This window comes from Ylistrum balloti, unplaced genomic scaffold, assembly GCF_031769215.1.
Source record: "Ylistrum balloti isolate Yb309-2 unplaced genomic scaffold, AGI_CSIRO_Ybal_v1 Utg370542, whole genome shotgun sequence".
NCBI classification, from domain to species: domain Eukaryota; kingdom Metazoa; phylum Mollusca; class Bivalvia; order Pectinida; family Pectinidae; genus Ylistrum; species Ylistrum balloti.
In genome coordinates this window covers 546601-564813 of record NW_026782344.1, presented here as the reverse complement: position 1 = coordinate 564813, position 18213 = coordinate 546601, and the positions used below count along the sequence as shown (strand labels likewise).

Here is an 18213-nt window from a genome sequence, read left to right as displayed (position 1 = left end):
ACTGATTGGTTTTATCAGTTGCATTGGAATTTAAGTAAAACGTGTATCATGTATGCAAATAAGTGTTTACCCACACAGACGACTTTATGAATCCCATATAAGAAATACACAAAAGTGTGGATGGTTGGAGTGTCTCTGGTTCCGAAAAGGAGTCCTTCAGGCGTCACTATGTACTTAGATATAGTTAGATATAGTAGAGTCGCCAAGTAATTAATTAAACTGCACCATACAGTTTCACCCTTATTCCTCTCGTCATTGATATTAAGGGACTGAAATTTAAATAATAAGTTGAAAAGACAAACAGACTTAAATTTTCTTTTTTCTTTTAAAGAAGCATTGAAATTTTAAACTCTACAACAATTAATAGGTCTAGAATGATAACGTAACGGTAGCACAGTGGTAATATCCCTGCTCTCAGCTGCAAAGCTCTTGGATCGAATGCTCCTTTCGTTTCTTTTCTTTCATCGAAGGGAGGTCAAATGGTATTTTCTATTTTGTTTCGAAAGGAAACATTTTAGTATGAAACAATTAAATCGTTGTCTGTTTGAGATGTGAAATGAAGTGTAAATAATAATTCTTACATCGTCTCCAATCTCAAAAAACGTCAGTGTATCTCTCTCTCCAGGGGCTTTTTACAAAAAACTCAGTTTGATTTTATAGGAGTTTTCTGATGCAATACATAAATAACACTACGTAAAACAAAGAACGTTTGGGGTTAAGCCAGAGTTTTAATGCACTGAAAACTCTAAAGTTGCGGATATAATTTCCGGTACCGGCTGCGCATGAGCAGAAGCAAGTGATTGACTCCACGTTGAGAGCTCACCGGCGACGGGCTGACAGCGAAAATGGTGTTAGATATTGAATTATTCCGTTCCGATAAGGGTGGTGATCCAGCCAAGATTCGGGAAAATCAAGCAAAACGATTTAAAGACGTTACGTTGGTCGACAAAGTTATAGAATTCGATACGCAATGGAGGAAATGTAAGTAAACTTTACTCAAGAGCAGCTGTTGATCCCCGGGCTAAGTGCCCGGACGTCAAATACTAAAATGTATTTTCCCTCGTTAGATCGTGATCAGAGGAGTAAGAGGAGTTTTCCCTAGTTTTGTGGATCATTTTCTTTCGAGTCTCTCAGTTTTTTGGTTCGTAACATGAACTTTTATTATGATGATGCAATCTTACTACAAATCGAAAGAGAAAGAAATTACCATAACATCATTAGTGATGCAATCATTGGTACTTCCAGCTGACTTCTTAATCGTTCTCTTGATCTGTAAACTTCAATAAAACGATGTGAAAGAAAAGCTTGAAACAAGTTACTTTGAATATAGGCCTGTCTAAATGCAGTGCCTACTCACAGTTGGCAGGTATTAACTGAATGACATCTCCCCTATTATTAGCAGGAGATTGCATCATCACTCTACTGTCATATCGTGTATATCCGTGTAAATTATCTAATTGGTTTGACCTTGAAATACTTTCTGTTCTGTGCTCCTTTCCAATGTGTCCAAGATAAAGATTCAAGCATTGTGACAAAAATCTTTAAACTTAGAGAGTATAATTATGGGTAGATTCTGCTAAGTAAATGTTTATTGGACTGGAAATACATTTGAGTGGGGCAACCTTAAGGTTCAAACATGCAATCTGCTAATTGAAAATTCCCTTCAGCATTCGGATTTGTTCCATTTCAAACCATTGATAAAAGTTATAGGTACCTCTGCCAACAATGCCAATCTAAACAGAAGTATGTATATTCATGAGAATAAAACTGATATGACGTTGATGAATGTATAATGCACACCAACAAAACCAACTAGAATGGTAAACATTGTTTATGAATACAAATAGCAACATTGTTTTCATTGCATCATTTGAGTTTTGTTATTAATTGTAAAGAAAATAATAAATTTTGATATTTCATTTTCATTGAAATATCTTCAATATTTGCTTCATAATTTTTTGGGGCGCATAATATCGATTCTAGTTTTTTGCATAAATTGGTTTTAAAAGTATGTAGTTAAGTGAATGCATTCCAGAAAACAAATTTCTCAATTTTTCTTTTATCAAGTTCATTCCCAAATCTGTTTAATGGTGTGTGTGTTTCATTGCAGTGAGATACCGAGCAGACCTGTTAAACAAATTAAAGAATCTGTGCAGCAAAACTATAGGAGAAAAAATGAAGGTTTGTAATGGTATTAAAGTATATATATATTAGATTTGAATTTTCAAAATTTGTTGCAAGGCAGTAATTTCCTGCTTTATACTAGAAAGCGTGGAATGGTTAGGCACACACATAGCATTACACATATCTGTCCTGTTTTATCTCAGATATTGTTGATACCCCGCGGTACTTGAACTTCTGAGTAGTGACCATGTCTTAAGAGATTATCATAAAACTTAAAGCAAATGTCAACAGTACAATAGATATCATTTTACTACATCTTTCTAAGGTCCAGTTAACAGACAGTTACTATGTATTGAAATTTGTCAATCATTGATACTAATAAAGAAACTTCCAGGGTGCATTCGTGTCTTACAGGCATTTTCTGGTAGTTTTTGTTGTTGAAAAATGCTAGCAGTTTCAAATAAAATTTTGGTTTTACTTCAATTGTTTTGAATATTGGAATTTTGATAAGACAGAAAATAAGCTCATTATGATATCATACAAGCACTGTGCAAATGGTTGCACTTACATAATGCATTTTTGAAAAAATGATTTTCATAAAAATATTGTATCTTCAGAAAAAGGAAGACCAAGGAACGGATACCACAATACCGCAGGAAATGGTGGATGATTTAGACAACCTTAAACCAGAACAATTAATGGTAAGTAGCTTTTTACTAATGCTCAATATATTTGATTTGAACTTCAGTTTTAAAACTGTTATCAGATATAAGCAAGAATGGAAAGGTATTAATGAATAAGAATTGTAAAGTACTATCCAATGCATACATGTGTATATCTTTATATGAAGGCCAACTGCATAACATGCAGACATAAGGACTTTGTCAACATTAACCAAGGCATATTGAGCGACTTTCAGGCCAAGGATTGAGAAAACCTTAATAGTACTAAATAAAGGAAATAAAAAAAAATGAGCCACTTCAATTTCCTTATGAATGATTGAGAAATTGTTGGTAAATTAAGAAAAGTTTTACTTAGTTGTAACTTGTAATCCAATGAGAATGCTTTATTGATTTGATTTCATTTGTAGGGTGTTGAATTTGATCCTTAGCATGTCTAGTCTGACTTAATTTTGGTCTGTGGCAATCATATTTGTAGGAACTGACTGTCACAAAGATCAAACAGGTTCGCATTTTGATTGATGAAAACATCAAGGAGAATGATGCTGGATTACTGAAGAGTGAGTCTGACAGGAACGAGGCTTTAAAAGAAATGGGCAACCTTCTACACCCCAGTGTCATTGTCAGTAATGATGAGGTAAGAAATGAACAACCTTCTACACCCCACTGTCATTGTCAGTAATGATGATGTTAGAAATGTGGTGAATGTCAAAAAATGCCACCTCTGAGAAGTGCATTTATCAATTTGTTTTTGACAAATTAATTCTTTGGGACACTACATTCTCAGTCTCAGCTGTTCTACCTGTTTGACTGATTTGTTTTTGAGTAGTGTTAGGGACAGTTTAATAAAGTTTGGATTTTTTGGACCATATTATAACTTCCTTCTTATGGTCATACTTTGATATTCTGGATGAGCTTTCACTGTGAAATATAGACAATAACTCTTGACTTTATTGGCAATTGAAACTTAATTAACAAGGAAATCTTATTTGTTTTGGAGCTGAAGAGGTATGGAGAATCCTACATTAATCATGATCATCTATTACTACTTCCCTTTGAATGAGCCAGTAGCTCCATGATAAATGTCTGAAGCTTCAGCTCTTGTCATGGACTTATTTTACATGTTACATACTGTACATACGAACATTTTTTCGTCAGCGACATGTTCAAATTTTCACTACTCTACCAGTTATCTGTTGTCTTGAGCCAAGGTCTTCACCAGAATGATGAATTCACATCTTTCATATTTGGTGGATTGTCATAGTTAACTAGTTGTCCTTTTAGGAAGCTACACAGATGATATACTTTTTTTTGAAAGTACATTGACAAAAGCCAAGAAATTTTGGTTAAGGAGATTTTGCATGTATATCTATATATGTATTCTGTGTATAGGATCCCGATTCTTGAAATGACATTTTCATCTGTACATATGCCTACTATGTAGTCACATGATGTTAAATTTGTTTTCTGTATTCTTGTATTCATATCCATTTCTGTCTTTTCAGGATGAAAATGGCATAGAGCGTACATTTGGAGACTGTGAGACAAGAAAAAAGTACTCCCATGTAGACCTTGTAGTAATGGTGGATGGTGTGGACAGTAATCGAGGTGCGGTAACAGCTGGAGGGCGTGGCTATTACCTCAAGGTAAGTAAAAATAATCAAAGAAATAGAAAATATATAAATATGAGAATATTAGCCCCAATTATTTCCTTTTATACTATCAACAAATGTTACTTTTAAAAAAGAATGATTTTTCTGTGTACATGTTCTGATACAGTAAGTAAAAAAACCAAATAGATAGAAATACTAACAAAAAAAAAAAAAAATAATGCAACACAGTATTACAAAATGAATCAACGAATTTAGTTTTCTTTCTGTAATAATTATTATAGATGCAAATTAGTGATTGAATTCTCTAAATGGCTACCTAAGAAAAACATGGAATCTTATGACAGAATAGATATTTACCTAGAGTTAAGAAAGCCTTTGAAATATCAGTATTTGTAATTTTTTTTTCTAAATTTGAGTGATTACTATACTATTGTTGATTTACTTATACAGGGTCCGTTGGTGTTTCTGGAGCAAGCTTTGATTAATCTCGCCATGGGAATGCTCCATACAAAAAACTACACACCACTGTACACACCGTTCTTCATGAGGAAAGAAGTGATGCAAGAAGTGGCACAACTATCGCAATTTGATGAAGAACTCTACAAGGTTGAGATATGTTAAACCATATTTTTCGTTAGTCTTGAATGTAGTCCTTGACTCTCAAAAACCTAAAATTTTCAATATTTGTAGTTTTACTCTGTATCATGTATGTTTTGAGCCCTTTGACTCATACAGTCCTAAATGTTGAGGGTGTCAGGGAAAACCTTAAAACGTTTTAGAATCGGGTAGATTAATGTCTATGAATGGTTGAACTACAGTGAAACTCACTTGTGTCAAATCAAAGACATCGGATAAGTCAAATGTTTGTTTAGTCCTTGACCTTGACTTATCCATGTTTAACTGTAATTAAATTTGTTAGTTTGAATTGATATAACTACATTCAAACATGACTGCCCTGCAATGAACTGCAACTGTAAGCCAGGGGATGGGATTATTGGCAAATATATGTAGTGTTACAAATTTTACATTGTGTTTTGATGACATAACTAGAAATTCTACTCCACAGGTTGTAGGTAAGGGAAGTGAGAAGGCAGAGGAGAGTGGTATAGAAGAAAAATACTTGATTGCAACTTCAGAACAGCCTATTGCAGCCTACCACAGAGATGAATGGATACCCAAAGAGAGTCTACCCCTCCGTTACCTTGGTTACTCAACATGTTTCCGACAGGAAGTTGGGTCACATGGTCGGGATACACGTGGAATTTTCAGGGTCCATCAGTTTGAAAAGGTGAAACATGTGTTAACTGTAATTCCAAACATTTTGTTGATAATTCTTTAGATTAAGGAATATTGAATCTTCACCCATAGATATCTATTTCCTGGAAAATGTTGGACATCTTCAAAAAAAAGTATGAACATCCTTGTTTAAAAAGCAAACTGACAAAATTTCTGTAGTACATAACTGACCAACTTTTATAATTCACAGGAGTAGAACATTAAGCTTAAATCTTCCAACCAAGATGATTGACTTGAAGAATAATAAAGCTGAAAGTCTTTCTTGTTGGATTACTTTTGGAGAGGTTTTTATCATAGAATTGACTTTGATTTATATTTGATATATTGAAAATTTTGAAGATGAGGTCATTGTTTGTTATCAGCCTGACATAATATTTAATGTATACATGCATTATTTAACATATGAAATAACCCAGGATTTCAATCTTCACAGGTGGAGCAATTCTGTCTGTCTTCACCTCATGACAACAAATCGTGGGAACTATTTGATGAAATGATAACAAATGCTGAAGACTTTAACAAATTATTGGGTATTCCCTACAGGATTGTTAGCATTGTTTCAGGTGAGTCTGTCAAAGGAAGAAAATCAGATCTTCTCTGGCCGGTGTATCCTATTTAACTCATATGTTACTTGGCAACAAAATAAAGCTATCACATATTTGAAAGTTCTATCAGCAGACATGCGTTGGAAATTGCATTATCTTGAGCAAACTTAATTTTTCAACTTTGATTTTTAACTATGCCAAATTAAAAATAATAAAAAAAAATTCAGTTGAATAGAAACTCCAACATTTTAAATGAAGAAATAACAGATTTCCCTATAAGAACTTACTTAATTTATCTTGGAAATAAATTCATGTTCTATTGCAGGTGCCCTCAACAATGCTGCTGCTAAGAAACTTGATTTAGAAGCGTGGTTCCCTGCCTCTGGGGATTTCAAGGAGCTAGTCTCTTGCTCAAACTGTCTGGACTACCAGGCACGTCGCCTCAAGGTCCGATATGGACAGACCAAGAAGATGAATCAAGAGGTCAGTGGCTGACATACTGTATTTCCTGGGTTATAAGCCGCACTGGTAAAAAAGCTGCAGATTTTTACGGATTTTTTTGTATTTGATACACATAAAAGCCTGGAATATAAGCTGCACTATTTCTTACACAGTGGTAACTGTTAGTTGCTCAAAGTTTGTTAATATAATATACAACAGAAGGCAATTTCTTATGATTGTCAATGAAATATGTAATAAAGTTTGGAAATGAATAATACACAGAAAATCCTTTTGATGTATTTAAAAAAAAAATTGAACTCATTTGGCTTGAATGTTACACATTGTTTACTAAACAATCTCGCTATCTGTGTCTATACTGTTAAATATTAACAAAGGTCCTTGAATGCTGACCAAACTCTTAAAGTTCCATATTATTTCTTCTTGTATGTTACATGAAGCCATATCATATTGTAAACAAGCGTGGCAGTTGTTCTGGAATTTGACCTTTTAACTAATGACCTATTGAACCCAGGATGCAAAAGGCTATTAAAAACTTCCATTATGGTTTTGAAGTAACTGTCCAGAAGATATTATTGTGATTCATGTTAAGAAGTATGATGAATTAAATCCACCAGAATGTTATTTTTATTTCAATCTTCAAATCATTCTGTACACGATTGCAAACGACAGTTTTAGATGATCTGTTTAAGTCACAAACACATGACGGGCAGGTACTCGTAAAATACACAGTGCCGTCGCGTACTGTTATGTCTTTCTTCCATCCACATGCCTGCGGCTTATAATCTGGAAAATATGGTACCTAAAGTTTATTATTAATTCAAAATATTCAGAGGGTCAAACCTTAAAGAAGTAAATATGACTCAATATATTTTCTTCATGAAAATTGATATTATTTTGCAAAAATCATGCCTCTTCATGTAGTTGTTTTCTTAAGGGTTGATAATCATATTTATATATTCTTGTTGTTGCAGGCTGAATACTGTCACATGTTGAATGCGACGATGTGTGCTACAACTCGAGTGATATGTGCCATACTGGAGAACTATCAGACTGAAGATGGAGTCCTTGTACCTGAGCCGCTGAAACCCTTCATGCCTGAATGTATGTATTGTCACTTATTCTGTGTTTTTATCGAATCTGAATCATGTTAACTTCTTATGTTTCGTTTAATATAATTTTCATGATGTCAGTTAATCATTTTTTTTTGTTTTTTTGGTTATTCTATATTGAAATGATTGATTTTTGCAGAAGTCTACCTACCTCATTAATCTTTATGTAAGATGAAAGAAAATGATAAAAAGGAAACAGTTGTCCCAGTAATGTAATTTCAGGCCATCCATTTAATAAAGGCAGTTGAGGACAGTATTTAGAAATAAATCCATCAATAATTATCCAAGATCACATTTAATTCTACTTTATTGCATTCAGGGATATATTCTTTAAACTTATTTATAACCATTGAAATTGCTGTTAATAGATCCTTTCCACAACATCGTGCTGAACTTATTTTACATTTGATAATTTGTTTTTAGCGACCTGTTTTGCTATCAATAATAACCTGTCTTTTGCCATTTGATACATCACGTACATATTGAAACATCCCTTAGCTCCATAAATAAGATAAATTGATTATGTTGCATGTTCATTCACAGGTTGGAAGGTGAAAATCCCATTTGTTAAACCAGCACCTATCGATCAAGAAGAAGGAAAGAAACAAAAGAAACAAAAGGATGGTCAGAAAAAATCAGGAAAGAAAGGAGGTGACAACCTAGAAAATGATGTACAGAAAATGAACATTGACAAATAGCTTTGTCATTTTAGACTCTGATCTTAATTGCGTTTCTTATCATGCATTTTCTGTGATGTACTGCTAATGTATCACCACATATATCTGGCCAATAGTTATCTGGTCACATAAACTGGAAGTTGCTGCCTGATACATTGTCTAGGTGATTTTACACTTCTCATTGACCTACCCATCTGGTGGTCAGGTTGTCACAAAAATGCCATCCAAACAGATGGAATATTGACGCAGGGTTCATACCTTGGAATCTGTATACTTGAGATATTTGTATATTAATAGTTTGTGACAAGGAAGTAGTCTGTATGTTTCAAATTGAATTGGTTTAGGGACTTAATTATCATTTGTGTTTTTATAATCAAGAACATTTGAAGTTTGTCTTTGTTTCAAAGAGGAAAAAAAAGAATCTACATTTTACTTCATTGTGTGGTGCAATCTTTTTAAGATCAAAGTGCTGTTTGTGTATCAAACTGATATTAAAGTCATATCCCAGTATGTGTTACAATGCTGTCTCCCTTGCTATTAAACCTGGTAGCAGTCACATGGATGTGGGTAATAAGGACAACATAGGTCTTCAGCAGTTCAGTAGGTCATTCTTTTGGATTGTATATCCTGAATTTGAAATTAGGAGGTATTTCATGATAAGATCAAGTGTTTATCTTCTGGCAATGTCTAACACTAACACTACTAACTGTATGTGAATCTTATTTTGTTTGCATGACTTCGCTAACTGTTACAATGACAAGGTACACTTACTCTTGTTCAGCTTAAATTCTCCAATATGCTACACCATATCATATCATGTTACTAACTGAAGTATTCCAAAGAAAATATTGAATATTTGAAATACTGATAACTGACAAACCTCATAAGGTATTAAATGCGTCTATATGTGTTAATATCTTTTGCCGTCTTTTTCTGTGTTACACCAACCCAGCTTTGCCAGTCTGTAAGGAAAAACAGTAAATGTACTTGTGATGCAAAGACAGGGAAATAAATTATTGACTCTCATATACCTTGTTTGTGTTTTTTCATAGACCATTTACAAAGGCAGCTTGGATGCCTATTGACTTACAAAAGTGACAATAATATTCCATGTAATGGAGACGGAGAAGAGATTGGGGGTAAAAGTAGACACCTTACCATTACGCCAAGTGTAGTTTCTTAGCCATTAATTAAAGTACACAGAAGAATTACTCAACTCCATCGCACATACCATGTTAAGAAAAAGAATCTGAAATTTGATAGATACAACTGAAATACTTGCAATATATTAAGGTACCTGAGACAGGGTTTACACTTGCAGGCATTTGATGACAAATATTACAGTTTATGTCCAACAAGTTTGATTAATAATAAAATTTATATAAGAGTTATCCTCTGATATCCGTGGGGTTAACACTTATAGATGTAATGGGTTTGTGATGTGTTCCACCTTGAATTGGTATCAACTGGCTGTCTATTTCCTCCCTACAGGAAAGGTTGCAGTGACACTATATGCATCAACTGAGCAATCACAGTTAAAGTTTTTGAAATATTAAATTAAAGCATAAATTTAACATGCAATTATCCTTATACTCAGTTGGTATACTAGCTTTTGATATGATAATCATATGCCAACGGAAAATTTGGTAAATAAATTACAACATTGAACAGAGATGCATGATTTGTGTAGTAAAAAATATTATAGTAAAATGTCTGTTAAATAATTATATCTCCACAACATCTAGATTTTTTCTTTTTTTGGAATGTTGCCCAAAATGGCCATTGAATAGTTGTTTTCAGAGGGTGCCCATTCCCATGAAAGGCATTCTTTTGAAGTATTACAGAACCTTGACTACCATTTACACATGTCTATTGTGGACAGTAATCAACATTCCAATGTACAGAGGATATGGAGGTCGGGATATCAAAAAGATGGTGACTATACTGCACCTGTTGAAGATATAATAATGGGTTTAGAATTAAAGAAAAAAATGCTTCACAACAATTGTAAAATAAGTTATTCCAACTTATATTAATCACTCTTCTTGGCCTAAATGTGTTTTACTGAAGGAGGAAACTGGAGTACCCAGGAAAAACATATGTTGTTGTTCACTTGGAATCAATTGGGAAATCCAATCCCACAAAATTATTAATGGTGGGTATACAATTAATACTACCTACTAGAAATAAGTGCAGGAACATCAAGACATATTTTATGATAAATTTTACTGACAAATAAAGGCTAATCATTTTTCAGGTGATGTTTGTAAAACATGACAAGTTTTATCAGCATTACAGGTATTGTACCATATTTGACTTAATAATATAATGCTCAGCATGCTGCAAAACATAACAACTAGGGTGTACTTAGATAAAGCAAATATATTGCCCCTTGATTTTGTATCCTTATATCTTGTCAAGATATTTTCTCTCCCAGGTTTTTAGCAATTTCTGTAGAATATCAATGGCTGTATTTATCATTGTGTTTTACAGTTGTTTCTTCCTGAATTGGTTTTTTTTAAAATTTATTACGCTTTCACTTGTCATCTTTACATTTTTGTGTCGAGATCTCCTTTCTTTGCAATTCTTAAAAAATGGTGTTCATAACGTATTACCATCAGGAAAAGTAGTTCCAATTCACCACACGGAATTCACCTATTTTGTCACAGCTATTGCCCTTACTTTTCAGCATATGAATTTTGTCTGATCAAACAGTTTTCAAGTGATTTTATTCAAGCATGGTACACTTAATCATTTGACTTGATGGTATTTCTATTTAGTATTGTTTGAAAGAGTTATCGCCCTTTAATGTTTCATTATTTTAATCTTCTCTGACGATCTTCTATCTGTTTTTGACTTATTTATTTGAAACTTTGTAGCCTCTATCAATATCTATTAAACACAATAGACAAAATAATCTGATGGATTGCACTTTTAAGTGATATTTTGATCTCATCATTACATGGTGTCAAGAACTGGCTGTAGGAAGTTCAACACAGTATGTAATCCGGTGAAAGTGAGGTCGAGGTTAGTTCACTCCATGTTTTCCGAAGAATGTGCCACAGATCCGACCTTTGATTTAAAAATTTTGGTTCGATCGAAGAGATATTGTTATTATGTCCTGAAGAGTAACGATATTTCCTTGATATGAAAGTCTACACAACGATGTTGTGCATACTCTTATCTAAAATATGTGAGCAATCATTTATCTCATATTTTCGTGTTAACATGACATGGTATGGTTTTGAAGTCATGGCAATATTTGTAAGATCGGTATTGCTTAAATTAAGATGGATTTACATGCTATTAAATTCTTGTCCTCGTCCTCACACCACACAATGATCTGTGTCCTTATACGACACATCAAATTTTGAGTAATAATGGCCATCACAGATAATATTATCAATTCAAAAAGGCAGCATTGCATCTTGATTGATTTGTTTTATCCTACCGCAAAAGAATGGGAGTCTTAAACCTCTGTACGGAGATGCAACCGTGCACATGGGTGCGAAGTGTTTGGTTTGAAAACCCCGAAGTCGGGCCTTAACGTCACTTCTGAAGATTGTTAAGTGGATGCTTTACTACGTTAGAGATAAATTGTTGCTCATTTAAGTCGTATTTAGTTAAAAAAAAACCTGGAGTGAACTAACCTCGACATCACTTTCACCGCTTCAAATCTGCGCACTCGCGTCCAACTTGTCCGCACACTCGAATGTTGGATTACATACGGTGGTTCAAGGTAGGATGATTGACTGGTAGGCCTATAGCGAAGTTAACTTAAACAACAGCATCGTATGAACCAGCCTATCCATGTGTCTAGTGGGGATTGGTAATTGTTTTGTGGTCATGATGCTTAGGTGATTTATTGTAGATATGACTTGAATATGTATCAAACAGGATTTATTTATAAACAACATAGATTGATTTTAACAGAGACATATATAACACGTTATATATGTCTCTGATTTTAATGGCTGGGACATTTATAATGCTTTACAATAATATATGCATTACTGTTAATATATTAACATTAAAAATCATGTGAATAGAAATTAATGAGCAGCAAAAATATACACATGAAACAGTTATATAATTTAATCTGTAATGATAAGTTGTAGGTTGTTCTGCTTTCATCAAAGTTTATAAGTTTCATGATATGACACATAGTGAGCAAGGGGAGGTAACTCTTGTTACCTTATAAACTTAATCAAGGGCCATCACTGTTTTTGTTCCGACATAATCATATCATTTTTATTCTTCGACTGATTTTTAATTTTTGATATTAAAATCTTTTGTTTGAAAAGCATTACCAAGGAAACAAATTTTATCTTGAGAAACTAGAACCGTTATTGAATACATAATTTGATTAAAGATAGGTGAAGACATCAGTTGCTGCCTGTTTTTATATATATCACAGATACCTGTCATAAGTTATTTTCCAGTTGATGAGCTCCATATTAAGACATACATGTATAATCAATATGGAATGAATTTCATTTCATCACAGATTTTTTGAAACAAGTTTTAATTTTTGTTAGCCTTACATTTAAGACGCTTATTTACGTAACTCGGAAAAAATAATTTTGATAGTATTTAAAGTTAAAAAGAATGGAAGAAAATGTCAAATTAATGACCATAATATGACATCACAATGGGTTTCAGACTGGTGCATCCAATGGAAAATGCTCCTAGGCATAATACACTGGATCGCTGGATAACAAGGCAATTATGTGATAGAAATTGAAGTATGTGATATACCAATGTAACACTATAGGGACGTCATCAATACATCACTCAGTAGTCTGTAATTGGTAAATATTCACAATTTGTTCCTTTTATTAGGAAATATTGTTTTGAGAATTTTACTTTTTTACTTAATCTTGATTTAGTGCAAAATTGATTAAACTAAGACTTATGAGATACCAAACAATTTAACTGATTTAACAAGGTTTAGTGATAAGGCGCTGTACAATTTTTAGCCCACCATCAGATGGTGGGGTATTCAAATCGCCCTGCTTCCACGGTCCGTTCGAGGTCCGTCCGTCCGTCCGTAAACAATTCTTGTTACCGCTATTTCTGGAAAAGTACTGGATGGATCTTTCTCAAATTTCATATGCAGGTTCCCCTTGGTCCCTAGCTGTGCATTGGACTGATTTGAATTCAAGATGGCCGACAGGTGGCCATCTTGGATTTTGGAAGTAAACGTTTGTTACCGCTATTTCTTGGAAAGTACTGGATGGATCTTTCTCAAATTTCATATGCATTTTCCCCTTGGTCCCTAGTTGTGCATTGTACCTTTTTTGGACTGATTCGAATTCAAGATGGCCGACAGGTGGCCATCTTGGATTTTGGATGTAAAAGTTTGTTACTGCTATTTCTTGGAATGTACTGGATGGATCTTTCTCAAATTTCATATGCAGGTTCCCTTTGGTTACAAGTTTTGCATTTTACCTTTTTTGGACTGATCAGACAGGCAGCCATCTTGGATTTTGAGAGTAAAATCTTGTTACTGCTATATCTGAGGAAGTACTGGATGGATCCTTCTGATATTTCATAGATATTGGTTTCCCTTGGTCCCTAGTTGTGCTTTGTACCTTTTTTGGACTGATTTGAAATCAAGGTGGCCCACAGGCAGCCATCTTGGATGTCGACAGTAATATAGAACAAGCATATTGTCCATTATCCACCTGTAACTGATTGCTATCTAATAATAATACTTTGGGATCTTTTTCAAATGATATTTGCTAATAGGTGCTTAGTAAAAATATCTTGTGCCATCATGGAGTACATTCAATGAAGACCAGTTCATGAACATTAACAACACCTGTAACAAACAAAAAAAAAAATAAACAAATCTTCAAGAACTGAAAACAGATCCTCAAATGGTGGGCGCCAAGACCCTCTGGGATCTCTTGTTTAATTATCTGTTTGTCCATCTTTTACTCCGTTTATGTGTTTTCACATATTATTTATCAAATTACATGAACTATCTGTTCTGAAATTTATATAAATTTTTTATGGACTACTAGATGTGTATAATCTATGGCTTTGAATCAGCTATCTTGAATTGGAACACTGACCACATACCAGTGTTAAATTGTTTTTGTCTTCCAGACAATATTTTCTGAAGAAATTATCTGACTTTTGTGAAATTTATGTCTAATGTTTCTCTAGGGATTCACAAATGTTCCTCTTGGGATATATAATGGAACCTCATTATCTAGAACTCGTACAACATGAAAGCCTGGGTAATTTGATGTATTTTGTTGGTTCTGACCAAATGTCATACCAAATATTCGAACTTAGTTTAATCAAATACTTGGTAACTCCAAGTTTTCCCAGGGTCCCAATGATATAACAAGGTTTGACTTTATATGTTGGTCAAGTTCCAAAGGTATCTGTGATCTAATTGGCCATTTCAAGTCTGCGCAAAAATCTACTGCAGGAATTAACATACAAACAACCTGCATCACTTCCATTAGGATCTTAGGTTCAGAAAATTCTTCAGATATTTGATGAGGCTGCTTGGATCAGCTTCCACAGGACTTATCTGACCTTGTTACCCCATTCCTTGCACTGGTTCTTTAATCAGCATATTGTGTAGTTATTTCATTAGGATGCTCTTATCTGATTGGCTGATTACATTTTTTTACCTTATTAGGAGATAATAAGATTTTTATGAAACTTGCTCAATGTACTTATATGGTTAGTCTCTTGACTAATCATTTTAGATATTTAGATTGGAAAATTAAAGCTGATTTGAGAATGTAGTGGGCCAACATTTCGAGTATTTGACAGGACTATTTTACTTTGATAAGTTGATGTGCAATAGTGACTTTGTATCATTTCTGGAGGTCATTGTGTAGAAAACCTTGTGGGAAAATTTTGTAGCAGTGTGGCCATAAGCTCAATATTGGGGTTAGACACATAACAAGAATCTTTCTGACATATAAAGTGTTTAAGTTGAAGAATAAATTTGATATATTTTAAAACAATTTTGAAACAAATCTCAACTTCTGTAAATAACTCTGGTTGGTCTGGATGGTTCCGAGTGTGCCAAGGATCTTCCTGTGTGAGGAAACTGGAGTACTACCCAGGGAAAACCCAACTGGTTGGGAAGGTGAGCCTGGACTGTTTCACATCTGTTCCTAGAATATCACTCCAAAAAGGGAATGTGTTACCACCATGCCATCCAATTACCCATAGATTCTAGTTATGGTTATACATATCAGTAATCAGAGTCTGTGTATTGTATGTACCATGCTGTTTCTCGTTGCTTTAGATATTAACGTTATGATATAATTTCTCTCAGAGTCTATTTAATTACATTGTTTCATTATTCCTATTCCTTTATATAAGATAATTCTAATCATGAAGCATGTATGGAGAACTAAAAATCTGAAATTGCAAGCGAGATATTGCATTATAGATTGATGATGTAACATGAGATATGTTTGATTATCAACATCAAAACAAGCATGGAACTCGTTAGAAATATTGTTACACTAATGGTGTGTTGTAATCAATCCATTTGGTGCATTAGTACTTATATTCAACTTCATTGACACGCAAATTAGGGGGCTGCAACAGCTCAGTCAATAAAGTGTTGGTCTATGTTACAACAGAACTGAAGTGCGATGCTCACCCGTGGTGGTTTTGTGTTTCTCGATCAGGAAGCTGAGAAATGAATCAGTCTATTCTGATGTGGTTGTGTGTTCTTATGGGCAATAAACTTGACTCTAATTCCTCTGTATGGCATGTGTTGGGCCTCCTGTATCTTGTTCAATGAGGTAGCCACTGCAGCAGCTGCAAAATGTCCCCACCTCAATATAACCCTGACTGTTCAACCGAGAAATATGCAAAAGCAAACCTGAAATTTTGAAAATGTATTAGATTAAATGGGATGATACCATTATATGGTACATACATTGTTAGTTGATCAGTAAGTAAAATGTATTATACCAGATATCTGATATTACGGGGGTGTTATCATAGGTAATTAATGAATAAAGGGGTTCAAGAAATGAAATCTTTATGGTCCAAGGAAATCAACTTAGAGAATGAAAAAAAAGATCTTGGCTGTCATCTGCACACATGCAAATACTCCTTTCGTTGATTGGTCTGTACTGGTCATATTGTTATGACAACAATCTGGACGAACTCTTCCCTGGGATATTGTGTCCGATTCTTTAGGTTTATTATTCCGTATCAAATTGTATCAGGAAATAGAGATTGCTGTTACTGACAGCGCATGAAATTCCTGGAATTGGTGAAGTGCTCCACAAAAGGTTGGTGCAAGAGGTCTGCTATGTACATGTCACAAGTGTAATTGGATGGATAGTAAGAAAACTTGATATCCTCCATAATATCATTGAGGCACATGGACAGGGTGCTTCAAAGTCCGGACAGATTGTACGATTTACGACGTCCTATTGATCTCGGACAAGAAGTGATTGCTGAGGTTTTTCACTGTGGCACTTTGTTGTATAAGTCTTAGAAGCAGTAATATAGCCAATAAGAGTATTGATTTTACAGTTACTAGAAACTTGAGTTATTAGTAGAAATAGAGAAAGGGACAGGGGAAATGAAGTAAAGAACTGAGCTATCGATTTCTATTTCTTAGGTGTTTTACTGGGACTTTTTTCTCCTCCAATGGTTTTTCTTCAAATTGTCTGTGTACACAAAAAATATATATTGGGTCAAGCAAATGATTTTTTAATTGTCATAATGTGGATAAGTTAATTCTTTACAATAGTTACATACGTACGTGTTAACATTCATTTTAGACTCTGGCTCAATTTAGATACTGTCATTTAAAGACAACTAACCGAAAAGAAGAGCATCAGCATGTTTATTAAAGGGGTATATCGGGGTTTACTTTATGGTTCACCATAAATAAAATTCTTGAAGTAAAAAGGATAATATCTGTTTTTGCATCTTCTTTCATCTCATTTTCTGTACATTACTTTTTATTGTCCCATCTTCTGTTGTCCCATCTTCTGGTGTCTCATCTTCTAATGTCCCATCTTCTGTTGTCCCATCTTCTAGTGTCTCATCTTCTAATGTCCCATCTTCTGTTGTCTTATCTTCTGTTGTCTCATCTTCTGGTGTCTCATCTTCTGGTGTCTCATCTTCTGTTGTCTCATCTTCTGTTGTCTCATCTTCTGGTGTCTCATCTTCTGTTGTCTTATCTTCTGTTGTCTCATCTTCTGGTGTCTCATCTTCTGTTGTCTTATCTTCTGTTGTCTCATCTTCTGGTGTCTCATCTTCTGTTGTTCCATCTTCTGGTGTCTCATCATCTATTGTCCCATCTTCTGGTGTCTCATCTTCTGTTGTCCCATCTTCTGTTGTCCCATCTTCTGGTGTCTCATCTTCTGTTGTCCCATCTTCTGGTGTCTCATCTTCTGTTGTCCCATCTTCTGGTGTCTCATCTTCTGTTGTCCCATCTTCTGGTGTCTCGTCTTCTGTTGTCCCATCTTCTGGTGTCTCATCTTCTGTTGTCCCATCTTCTGGTGTCTCATTTTCTGTTCTCCCATTTTCTCTTGTCACATTTGCTGTTGTCCAATTTTCTCTCATTCTATTTTCTGTTGTCCAATTTTCTCTCATTCTATTTTCTGTTGTCCAATTTTCTCTCATTCTATTTTCTGTTGTTCAATTTTCTGTCATTCTATTTCCTGTTGTCCAATTTCTCTCATCCTATTTCCTGT

General features: G+C 34.2%; 2 protein-coding genes across 2 annotated transcripts; one reads left to right on the top strand and one right to left on the bottom strand.

Annotated features, from left to right (window-relative positions):
- The first annotated feature begins 824 nt into the window (after window positions 1–824).
- Window positions 825–9532, top strand: LOC132556039 (serine--tRNA ligase, cytoplasmic-like). The gene is made up of 11 exons (XM_060220429.1): window positions 825–981; window positions 2111–2181; window positions 2742–2825; window positions 3283–3441; window positions 4310–4450; window positions 4868–5023; window positions 5484–5705; window positions 6147–6276; window positions 6584–6741; window positions 7692–7821; window positions 8373–9532. The coding sequence occupies exons 1-11, from the start codon at window positions 846–848 to the stop codon at window positions 8525–8527; spliced, it is 1542 nt and encodes a 513-aa protein (XP_060076412.1). The 5' UTR covers window positions 825–845; the 3' UTR covers window positions 8528–9532.
- A 7917-nt stretch (window positions 9533–17449) lies between these two features.
- LOC132556073 (germ cell nuclear acidic protein-like) lies at window positions 17450–18142 on the bottom strand. The gene has a single exon (XM_060220463.1). It carries the CDS (start codon window positions 18140–18142, stop codon window positions 17450–17452), a length of 693 nt encoding a protein of 230 aa, XP_060076446.1.
- Window positions 18143–18213: the final 71 nt, after the last annotated feature.